The sequence below is a fragment of the Neodiprion virginianus genome, chromosome 7, assembly GCF_021901495.1.
Source record: "Neodiprion virginianus isolate iyNeoVirg1 chromosome 7, iyNeoVirg1.1, whole genome shotgun sequence".
Lineage (NCBI taxonomy): Eukaryota > Metazoa > Arthropoda > Insecta > Hymenoptera > Diprionidae > Neodiprion > Neodiprion virginianus.
Window position 1 is genome coordinate 7400029 of NC_060883.1, and position 12251 is coordinate 7412279.

The 12251-nt window shown below is 37.1% G+C and overlaps 1 protein-coding gene across 1 annotated transcript; it reads right to left on the reverse strand.

Annotated features, from left to right (window-relative positions):
* Positions 1 to 1007: 1007 nt before the first annotated feature.
* On the reverse strand, positions 1008 to 8413 carry LOC124309030 (uncharacterized). The gene is made up of 11 exons (XM_046772247.1): positions 8381 to 8413; positions 8175 to 8235; positions 6788 to 6987; positions 4047 to 4151; positions 3179 to 3343; positions 2799 to 3047; positions 2583 to 2725; positions 2102 to 2248; positions 1714 to 1997; positions 1212 to 1376; positions 1008 to 1111 (listed from the first exon to the last, which is right to left on the reverse strand). The coding sequence occupies exons 1-11, from the start codon at positions 8411 to 8413 to the stop codon at positions 1008 to 1010; spliced, it is 1656 nt and encodes a 551-aa protein (XP_046628203.1).
* Positions 8414 to 12251: the final 3838 nt, after the last annotated feature.

A 12251-nucleotide genomic window follows, 5' to 3' on the forward strand; every position in this document is an offset into this window, starting at 1 on the left:
AGCTGTGTTTATACGAAGTGAGTAATTAACCTAAAATAAAAACAATTCAATTATGCCGTGTTCATGTTGCAGAGGAATATAATTGCAAACGTGGGCACAATGTTACACATAAATTCCACTCCAAGAAGTTTGCAGCGAGAAAATTGCTTCGAGAGCTTTTATGCAGTATGGAAAAGTTATTGCTCAGTTTTCACGCTAGCTTTGTAGTTGATGTACTCAACGTGAAATTTTGAGCTTTTTCTGTATCTAGCTGCTGTTGTTGAATAATTGCCACTGATGGTAAGACCGAAACCCGATGAACAACTTGATTTTCGGTTACCTGCTATTTGCTAACTGAACTAAATACGGTGCTACTCTTCATGACTTGTGAAATAAAAGTCTTCCGAGTCGATAGAGGCTAATCGAACAATAGATTGGTATGGGTATTGATTTAACAGATGAGCACGAACATTCGATAACTTCTTTTTAAAGTTGGAAGACCATTTCATAGGGCTGGTAATATTTTTTTTTTCTCCATTAGTGAATGACAATTCATCGTAAAAATGTTTCAGGTTAATTTAATGTTCTTTTTTTTCCGTCTAGCTTGTGAAAACATAGCCAACGTGATTGAAAGTAAAAAGAGTTTTTTATTCGACATGTACATTTGTGCACAAAAATTATTGCCCGGAAGCCCACAAGCGACGATGTAACGCATGCAATTGATATGCATACATGGTCTGACTTCACGAGCCTGCTGACCACCTTGGTGAATAATCACATTCCACGTGTACAATAAAGTTGATAAATAAAGATTAGAAGCTGGTTTCGTTTAAATTTTACTTTTGGAATTCGCGTTCACCCCACCGTCATATAGATTTTTGAATTGCGCAAAACTAGTATTTAGTATTCGTTTTTTGTTGGTTTATTTTATCCACCCCGAGGTGAATAAGTGAATAAAATTTCCAGGGCACACATTTTGTACACGTATATTGGAAGCAGATATGCGACTGCTGTCAGCCGTAGATGAATTATTCGGGCTTGAGATTTGCCTCGACAATTTGTCTGCTACGCAGTTTGACGTCGGTTCGAGTTAGAATTGATGCATCGACGACTTCGTGTTCGACGAAAAAGCCTGATAAACACAGAAGACGAAGGATAAGCAAAGAACGTTTACGAGCCGGTGTATTTTGAATACGATAGCGCGAATTCTCTCCATGGTTGTCATCGCTCACCTGATACCTCAGCCTCCTTGCCGTATTTCAGCTTCGATTTGTACTCAGAGATATAAGTTTGGTACATGTCCCTCGCTCTTTCCTTCCGATCCTTATCGAGGTCCGGGCCTCCGGCTCCAGAGAGCATTCCCACCTTTTGGCTCACCTTCGAAAGCAGGGCTAAACCTGCAAGTTTGTCATTTTATATGGCTCACTGTCACTACTAGGTTGAACTCCCACCTAAACCAAATACCTCTGGATAAAATTTCCCCAAATAAATAAATAAATAACCGTACGAACACTAATAAACGTATGATAATATTTGTGAAGGAGAATTTTGTCAAGGGAGGATTTTCGCTAGGGAAATTTTTCCAGGAGGAATTTTGAAAAAGAAGATTCTGGATGGGAATCGATGTATCACTAGTATTTCATGCAAATAGATCCAGCCATTACTGCACAAAATAGCTATTAAACAGTAAAAAAAAAAAAGTTCGTTTTGAAGATCGTGTTTAATGAAAATTACCGTTTGTTTCGGTTTTTCCTATTTCCGGTTCGTCGGCATCCTGTAACTCATCTTCGATGCGCTGTTCTTCGGACAGTTTTCCCTTTTTGTCATCATCAGACTTCTGCGATTTGCTCTTTATCGTTCTCGATTTAACGCAAGTCAGCATTTCGTTCATGTTCTGCAAAGCTGCTCTTATGTTCATCAGCAGTTCGCCCCTGACTTTTCTCAGATTCTTGAAATCGATTTCCCGTTTCCTCTGCACCTCAAGTTCCTCCAGCATCTCTTTTTTCACCGCTTTGTACCTGTTGCACACCTATTCATGTAAGCCTGGGTATGTACGATGAATAAACTACATCCAGCTAGTACATAACGGGAAAAAATGTTATTTATAGGATATTTTACCTACCGTGCAGTTGTCGATATCATGCTGTGCTCAAGGGTCGCGAGAATCAGAGTGGCGTGGTTTTTTTTGTTTAGAAACGAGTCACGTTCCCTCACGTTGTGATTGAACTGTTTTATCAGACGTTCCTTCTGTTTCATTTGTTCCTCAAACCTATCGATGCACAATATCGTCATTTCCCAAACAGCACAAAACCGAAAGTCGTCAAAAAGACGTTTAAGAGATGATCTACGACCCGTTTTCTGACCTCGAAAAGGCATCTTCATGCCCGAAATATGTCTTTTGTAACTCATAGACGTTAAAACACGGGTTATAAGACATTATTCAGACATCGTTTTCATGACTTTTGGTTTTGCCTTGTGCGGCTTGTCGATCATGTCCGACATCTTCGAAGAAAGTATTTATTTATGACATTAATTGGTGCAAATGTTGAATTTGCTTCGTTAAAAAAAAAAAAAAAAAAAAATCGTGAAACACAGTTACTAACCTGGGAAATATTTCATCGTACGAACGTACAAGCATGGACTCTTTGATATTTTCAAATACTTGTTCCAAGTCCTTCATCTCCTGTTGAAGAATCATTTCGCTGCTGGTCACAGCCGCATTTGCTACGGTGAAGTTTACTTCGCTCTGCGAGGAAAAATAAACGTTGGCGAGAAGTTAACGACGCCAAGTTTTGCCCGATTTGCGGAAGACAGTTTACCTCGGTTCTGACTAGTGACCGAAGGTACGACCATAGATCGTCGACCTGGAATCTAACGATGGTCAGAGTGCGTTCACGCTCTTTCATATTCACACAGACGTCATTCTCCAAGCGTTTGTACCGCGATCTCGTGTCGTCCAAATTTTCGGTCACGAGTTGACCCATTTCAGTCGCTTTTATCAGCACTTTGCATTGCGACTTTTGATCCTCGACGAGAGCATCGAGAACTGCGTTGAAATACACCGAGTCCTGTGAGGAAAATTCAATTATGTTCATTCAAAGTATTTTCCGCCCTAATATCGACTTTTATATTCTCCTAATTGCTTCGGTTCAAGGCGAAGAATTTTATCACAGGCATAACACATCGAATCGCGGTATACCTTTTTCAATATGTCCAATATGTAGCTGTAAGTTCGCCTGATTGCTGCAGCCGCACTTTGCTTTGCCATGGAATTTTGAAACTGATTTGTTAGATGCTGATGATCGTAGTCCGGCACGTATTGCTGTTCCTGCTCGTATTTGTCCTTGAGTAACGCGCATTCCAACTGAATGATTTGATAACAAAATCCGTCAGAATCTTGTCGTGTTATAAATTACACAGGCCTGTGATGCCCCCCCCCCCCCCCCCCCCCCCCTATAAAACTGAGTAGTAATTTCGGTAGGTACTAGATACGAATCTATGAGAAAAATTATATGACAAATTTTATCACGTAAATTTTCTTTTGTTCTGTTTTCTTCGTATTACTAAAGTTGACTTTCCATTTCTGTATTAAAGATGTATATCTATTGATGGTAGTATTGATATTTAAATATTCATTTACGCTCCTTAGTTGTTCTTTATGATGATTTTAAGTATATTTAAAGCTACGTAAGTACAAGAGAAAAAGATTGAACAGGAGTTTTGAAGAAAGTAGAAAAAGTTATCGTAAATCATTTCGATTTATCTTGGCTCGTAAGTCTTGTTTAAAATTAATGCTGTTCATTTTATACCTAAGCATTCAGTTTTATATTTATTATATTTATTTTTTTCGTCAAAGTTGTTCAGAAATCTGTGAATATGCGTAAATTGTATAAAAATAATTCTCCATGTGATGTAATTTTTTACTATTTTTTACTAGTGGTATATTTTAATTCAACATACCTAAATGCCTATAAAAAGCATTATCGGGTACTTAAGAAGGGAGTTAAAAGTTATATATTTCACAGGCCTGTGTTACTAAACTTCTAGTCCAGCTTAGGATAATTTACCTTCAGGTCAAAAAATTCTTTCATCCTCTTTTTCTTCAGGTAATACAACTTGTCGAGTTGCCTGCGATTCACGTCGTTTCGATGGTAAATTGCTCCGTAGGCATCCTGAATGTAAATGGAAAATCTTTACACACGGTCATGGAAATAATAATTCATATGTTTACAGAGTATAGAGATGAACTTGTATTGTTGTATTTACTAGCACCAGAACTTTTTTCAATTATAATTTATCCAGGCTGAGCAATATTGGACTTTGGCACTGAAAGATCTCGTAGTAGCTAACCGTTCGAAATAACTTTAATCAGTTACGTAAAACTGGTTATGAAATTAGTTTCATTTATCAAAGAAATTTTCCAAATACACTGTACAAAACATCAATAACCTCTTCCAAAACAATCGTTATAAAAATTACATTCCAATCCATCGACAAAGAAGGGAATCAACTTAAACCTGAAGTTGCGAAAAACTGCTGTATTTACAAAATTTGGGGCAAATGAACGAGATTATTGTAGAGCTTCTTTGTGGGAAATATAAAATCTGAAAAACACCTTAAAAACATGGTAAAAACGATATTTTATTTGATTTTCCGCGTCAATTTTGCACGTTCGAACAGCATTTTACTGAAAATAAGAACCCGACGTATACACCCATAGGCACAGTTAGACATATCGATATGCGAGTGTGAATATATAATCGGGTGCACACGGAAATCTTATTTCATATCGTGGAAGTCGGATATTTTCCAGGTGACTCGATATCAAGGCGCGTTATACGAGTATATATATATAATTCCGGATTAGATGTTGAGGGTTGGCTTGGAACCGAATCTCGAGAGGTATTGAAATCGATGATCCGCATGAGCGAGAGATTTTCGCGCCATATGTCGGAAGTGTAATTACAGAATTCATGAAATTAATGTCACTTTATTGCGGAAAAAACAAAAAAAAAAAAAAAATAGTAGCATAAAATCAATTTTTTGCATTACATAGTGAAAATAGTCGCCCAAAAATTAAATTGATTTAACCATACTTGTATTCACGAAATATCGATATTAGCTTCGTAATAAAATTCTTTCGTGAAAATTGTGAATTCGTTTGTACATAAATTTGGTTCTTAGGTTAGGTTAGGTCGAAACAATTAACAAGTTTTCGAGCTTATTGAGCGCAAATCGAAATTGAAATATAAAGCTATGGTAGTAAATATTTTTGCTGTAAAAATAATAAAATTTTTCTCATGAGAAACTACGATCCAGCTCGCCGCTAACTCAATAGTCAATGGCTATGCAACCTGTAGCCCTCATCAAACTGTGCAGCTGCAGGTGAACGTCGCGGCGATACGGGAAGGTGAAATTACCGAGGTGGAAAATGAAATTTTGCTGGAAGGTAGCCGGAGGCATGTACGTACGTATATATACAGGGTGGGGCATTTAAAGTGGCAAGGGCGATTTTTTCGAAAATGAAGCGAAATATCAAAAAAAGTTTCATGTGAGAGGTGTAGGGTTCTGAAGGGAACGGAACACAGCGCGTTGGAATTTTTATTAAGAGGATGCGCCAAAGAGATACGAAGGTCAACTTCGGTTTTTTAAATTGGATGGTGTATTTTTTATTTAGAAAATGAAAAGAGTATTCAATTTCGTGGATAAAAGTAAAACCAGTTTCTTAAAATTGCCACTGAATAGGATATTTCAAAAATAAGAAAAAGATACAACGACGAACAACATCGACGAATGACATTCGTCTACAACTTTGTATTTCAACTGATGACTCTTGGTTCGATTTCAACTTTTTACTTTACACGGGAAAAACAATGCCTCTAAGTTTTGTAAGATGTAAACAATTTTTTCAGGCATTAGATGCTTAATGCTACCTTTGAAAATCGAACCAAGAGTTATCAGTCAGAACACAAACTTGTAGACGAATGTTATTCATTGATCGTTATTGAAAGTATTCACATCACGTCGTAGAAATTTCCTCGGTAGTAACATTCAGAATTCCTATTATCGTAATTATTATATTTGAAAAATGGATCGGTATACGGTTGCCGAGAAGATCGATATGATTTACATTTATGGCGAGACGCATAAAAACGCTAGTGCAGCTTGTAATTTACACGGAGAACGATACCCCGAAAGAAGTCAACCATCCCGCAGAACTTTTGATCGAGTCATACGGTTGTTTTCAGAAACCGCAAGTGTCGCAACGAAAAAAGGGAATCAAAGTGTGTTGAAGTTAATGGCCATCATTTCGAACATTTGCTTTGATAAAATTGTAAATTAATCCGCGTAAAGTGGAGAACGAACATGTTTTTCTTATTTTTGAAATATCCTATTGAGTGTCAATTTTAGGAAACTGGTGTACTTATACTTTTATACTCGAAATTGAATACTCTTTTCATTTTCAGAATAAAAATTATACCATCCTGTTTAAACAACCAAAGCTGACCTTCGTATCTCTTTGACGCATCCACTTAATAAAAATTTGAACGCGCTGTGTTCCGTCCCCTTCAAAACCCTACAGCTCTCGTCTGAAACTTTTTTTGAGATTTTGCTTCGTTTTCGAGAAAGTCACCCTGGTCACGTTAAATGCCCCACCCTGTATAATATACAGGTATATAACAACTTTTCGCATGATATCTGCAACATAGCGAATTTTTCAGGTCAACGGGCGAACGCAGCTTTTCAGCTGCTGACAATGAGGTAGAATAATGGTAATAAATAACGGCTGTTACGTTATCATACGTACGTCGGGTTTCATGTCTTGAAAAGCCAATTGGTAGTCCCGATGATGCTGCATGATTGTTCGCAATTGCCGCTTGTTACCGTCCGCCATGTCGTTCGTAATTTCCCGATAATTTTGCACATCTTTAGTCAACGCTTTCAGGTCACGCGAAACTTTCTTCTTAACCCTCGAGGCGTTTATCACTTGTAATTTTTTCTCTCGGGCTGTGAAATTAGGCCAATGAACAAGAGTTTGAAAGTTGTAAAGTTGCGCGAAGAACCATGTTTCGAATAATTAGAGACCGGCTAGTCGGTTGAAAAAGAGGTAATGAAAAAACTCGTGAAATCGTTCGAAATACCGAAACATCGTAACTTATCACGTGAGCCAAGAAAATCGAGTTCTTTAAAGATTTTGCCTGTTCAGAAATTCAACCGAATTCGAATTTTCACTCTTTAATAGTCGACCGAAATTTTGATCGTTCGGAATTTTGACTTCATCAGAAAAATTGCGGTGAAATAAAAATGCTAGGTATATTCGATAAACTATCTCACATATGTATAATTGTTCGTGTTTCGTTTCGATAGTGAATTAAAATGAAATTTGATTACACGTTAGTTCAAAAGTTGGGGGGGGGGGGGGGGGGGGGGGAAACAATCTTCCAGTTCCGTGATAAAATATGGACGACTCATTTGGAATTCAAGAAATATTAAGATAAATATTCGAATAAGAATTGTCTTTGTGATGAGCCTGTATTTTGGTAGTTTTTTCACTTATCTAACCTTCTGCGACATTTGCCAGAATCCGTACAGTAAATGTGAAATTAGGCAGCCATATTGCGATGTAGAAAAAGTAAATTGAAACTCTCAAGTATTAGATTGAATTCGTCCCGGGATTCCATATAATAATTACAGGATATTCTTTAGAAGTTTCAAAGGGCTCGATAAAGTCGGTTAGCATAGTACGTTATAACGCCCTTTTTTACAGCATTAAATTTGAAGAAGGTACAAGCCTGCGAAGACCCCGGTTATATAACACGGTTATACATCAAAAGACAAGTAAATCATGGTGATAAAATTGCGTTATGAAGAAATTCCCTCGAGAGGTCAGAGTTCTTGAAAATTCTCTCGTTTTAATGCTGATATACCTGCACCGCCCGGAATAAAATATCCGGCGGCCAAAAAGCCCGAGGTTCATGCAAATACGGTATCGAATCGTAAATAACCGAGGGATTCGAGTCCTACAATATTTTCCGTGAACGGAATGATAATTCTTCATCCGTTACGCAAAAACTATGGAGTTCCTGACGATTATGAGAAAGGATTTACTTCTTCGTCGATTAATAACGAACAGCAATGAGGAATAAGATAAATTATGTTTGGTTAAATTTTTTCAAAACGTTCGGTGCATTCACCGTACAACTTAAGGATCCCGCGATACTGTTGCAGCTTGTCTCGAATCGTCCATCTTTCGTCCTTCATCCCATGAATTTTGATATTCTTCGTACTCAACATTTTTCCAATCTTTTATCATTAAAGCAAAAACTTAGATTGTATAAATATATATGGATGTGTAAGACGTGCGTTAACTCGAAATACTGAGGTTGAAGTTAGACGTCACTTGAACTCTCACCGGTGTGAAGAACGTCATCATTCACCATCACGGATCGATAACAGCGCGCTTATCGAGCTTCTGGATTCTGAACACGTTTTTCTCATTTCACCGTTTCGCTAATTTGATAACACGTAAATGGTGGGTGTAAATATTAGGTTCACAGTTGAATAAATTCAACTACAAGGCAATGAAATGTTAACTTATACTCGACGTAATTCGAATTATAAAGTGAAAATCAAATCCTGCGATATTTTCAACTTGATTTTCATTACGAAACAATCATTTGTCACTGATCGGAAGATAGAACCTTCGAATTCATGTTCAATGCTAGACGAGAATTGAACTGATGATGTCTACGAAGTCCCCAGAGCTTATCACAGTACCTGAAGTTCTTCGATTGCGAGAGAAATAAGCGCCCTGCGACACCTCGTGGCGATCAGCGATACCATTTCCAACAAATTTAACAAACAGATTGGACGTTGCGATAACCAGAAAATATAGCCAATACTGACAACCGCCATTGCACTAAAAAGTCACTCGTATCAAATTTTTCTGAACTTCCAACAATATTCGAACCGTTATTGTACAGATTTAGCCATTCAACTGAAATTTTCTAGTAACTGTAGAGTTTGACCTTCGTAATACAAACATCTCGGGTGATCCTGATTTGGCTGACAGGTTTGTTACCATAAATTAAAACAAATAAGTCGATGTCAATGTCTGGTACTTGCGAAGCTTAATGTGAGTTGAGACAATGCCTGGCATAAATCTTGGTGAAGTTGACAGGGGCAGCCGGAGGCGTGACGTCATGTCAGTCGGGCTCTTTGGTGTTACACAGTTGGATCCTGGGTGGCGTCGGAGGTTCACATCGCCGCCTATCTTGTTATTCAAACTTTGATTAAGGACTCCGCTCTTTCTCTTCCGGTACAAGATTAATAACAAACTCGTTAGATCGGGTTGATATATATATACATATATATATATATGTATGTATACACATAATATGAAAACTTTTTCCAGAGTGTCAGCAGTTCGTTACTTCATCTCAATGCTGTGTCGCTTACAAAGGGAAACGAACATTTTTTCCATCACACCCAGAACGACTTTTAAACAATTTCTTATTATTCGGTAATTCCAAATTCGGTAACGCCCAATGTTTTCCCATCTTCTTTGCCTTTCACGGATTGCACGACACGACAATTGAAATTTTGCTGGATCCAGAAGATCGATTAATAATCAGTTGCATGCAGAAATTGTCTTTTACAATTGGATCGAGATAGTTGTTTCGAATGCTCAAATGAAAGCGACGGGACTCCTACTAAAATATTCGTGACGCAGTGTCTTTGTATACAAGAGTGAATTCCTAACAACTGGACGGTCCGTTGTCTGCTACAATTTAAAGAACACGCGTTAGAATCCAAGAACGGCTGTTTGCCAGGGCGACCAACTGTCATAAGTTTAGACGACAGTTCGCCGCGATCTACGTAACCTCAAAAATTTTGACAGTTGTTGTAGGTGGCAGTTGGGCTCTATTCGTAACTGACAAAATTTGTGAGGTTAGAGACAGTCTGTTGCCCTGGCCAATAATAAATTGCTCTCCGATTGTAGCGCACGTGTATTGAAGTTTAGCAGACGACGGATCGTGCGGTCGTTAGGGATTCACTCTGTACAGGCGTCAACCGTGACGCCGACATTTGAAGTGGCCGATGTATCGAAATTGAGATTATTAATCAGTCTGTTGAATATTATGCTATAATTGCTTGTAATAACTATTTTTGTTTCCTCAGTTTTTTTTTATTTTTTTTTTTTTTTTTGTTTTTATGCGGGATAATGATATGTTTTTGTTTCTAGTGATATTCTATGATTTGAAGTATCCATCTTTCGATTTACCGTAATTATAAAGGAGCAGTTCACGTTGAGTAGATTCTTATCAATTACCAGCTGTTTTTTATTGATCATTCTTAATAATCTGCTTCGAAAACTTATATTCTAATACAAGTAAAAATCGAACTAATATTTTGATTAAGACTCGCGGTTTTCAATGTTTTCTCCATACCAAAGTAACAGTTAAATTGAGTTATCGATTTCAAGCCTCTGTTCGCGTTTTGACAGTTTTATGACCGTACTGTACGGCTAATACATCCTTAATTGGAGTTTTCGAGTTTTCTACAAATTTCCCGTGGAACTTCTGTATGGGATTCACTTACACGAAGAATAACGCTTCGACGCTGGTGAATTCCATCCAACTTATACGCAATGAGTAGAATGGCAGTGAGAAAAACGAGGAGGGATAAGCCGTGGCATAATGTAGTATAAAACTTGGTTGCAATAAAGCTTGAGCACTTTCACAATCTGAAAATAAAGAAAAAGAAGATTTCCCTTCTCCCCCCCTTCTGTTAAGTAGTGGATGGAGACGGAAACAAACGAAGTTCCCGCCGGAGGCGACGTCGCGACGCCCTTTAATACGCAGGGAAACCGAGACGCTGCCCTCAGGCTTACTGAGTGGAACTCGATTGCCGCAAACTGGTTACAGAGAGAGAGAGAGAGAGAAAGTTTTCCATTTTTCTTCGACAAAAACGAGGATCGGCGAAAAAATAATTTTCATTCTCAATGTGTAAACACAAAAGTACGTTCTAGGATATTCATTCAAGCAGCTGCCACTTACGGTCGGAAATAGAAGTGAACTTTTCACTTTCCTACTTGCGAGTCAACAAAAGAATGTTAATAAAGTCCTTGAATAACTTTTGAAAGAGTAGATTTATCACAACGTGATAGGAGATCTTTTTTGTAAAGCGTTCAATTCCCTACAAAAACATCCTTCTGGTATTATCAGTACACTAAAGCACTGAAAAGTTAGAAAATTCCAAAGCAAAAACAAAAAAAAACTTCTGGCCTATCTTATTTAAATGGGAAATAGAAAATCGCGATGAGGCACCTTTCAATTTTAAGAACTGATACTTGGACAGCATCGTTTTTTTTTCTCGTCATTTCGAACAATATTTTCGACTTGCATCTTGAAATAGAATAGTCGATTTTTATGACGTAGTCTGGTATATATTATACATACATATAGATATATTTAATATATTCGTAAGCTACGATGATGTATTGAAAAATTGAAAAACAGGAAATACAGAAATTCTAAACAAAAGCTTAGATATCGATGCTTTGTTTCAAATCGGTTCAAAATTGATTGAAATCTAGTAGATTCGTTCGATAAATGGTAATATTGAATTGATAGTTGAAAAATGAGAGAATCTGTTTCAGTCACTTTGTAGAAAATAGTCTCATGAATAAACGGACCGTTGTAGAATAGCTGAATTAAACCAATCAACTAGATTTTCGACCATACCGTAAGCTTTTGTTGATAAGTAAATGAAGTAATTTTATTTTTGTATCTTTGAACAGATCGTCGCAGTTTACAAAAATACATTGATTAGAATAATACCGTACAAGTGACCGTCTCGTAATAAAACAAAAAAGTATGATTGATTTTTGACTTACCAATTAAATTCTAAACGACAATTTTCATACCCAAAGCAGAATATTACATAAAATTTCGTGCACTCGTTCCTGAAACATAAAATACATATATATATATGTATATATTATTCGTCGAATCTAAAAAATGTATAATTATTCCGTTGGAATTGTTTCGCGAAAGATTTTGGATATATAAATCAAACTTTCAGTACACAGAACCGTTCTTACAATAAACATAAATAATGTGCCGTACAGTTTTCGCATCCTCACAAGTATTTCCAAAGAATCGAAAGACGGCAGCAATCGGTAAGATTGAAAAAATTTGCGAAAGCGAATTCTGCCTAATTTCCGTCTTTCAGATGATTAAAAATCGCAAAGTAACAAGTGTAAGGGT

Coding starts and splice junctions, on each gene's coding strand:
- LOC124309030 (XM_046772247.1), bottom strand. CDS start 8,413: ATGATGACGTTCTTCACACCGGTGAGAGTTCAA. Junction 4,152..6,787: donor TTCAAGACATGAAACCCGAC/GTACGTATGATA, acceptor ATTTACATTCAG/GATGCCTACGGAGCAATTTA. Junction 1,998..2,101: donor ATGATATCGACAACTGCACG/GTAGGTAAAATA, acceptor GGTGTGCAACAG/GTACAAAGCGGTGAAAAAAG.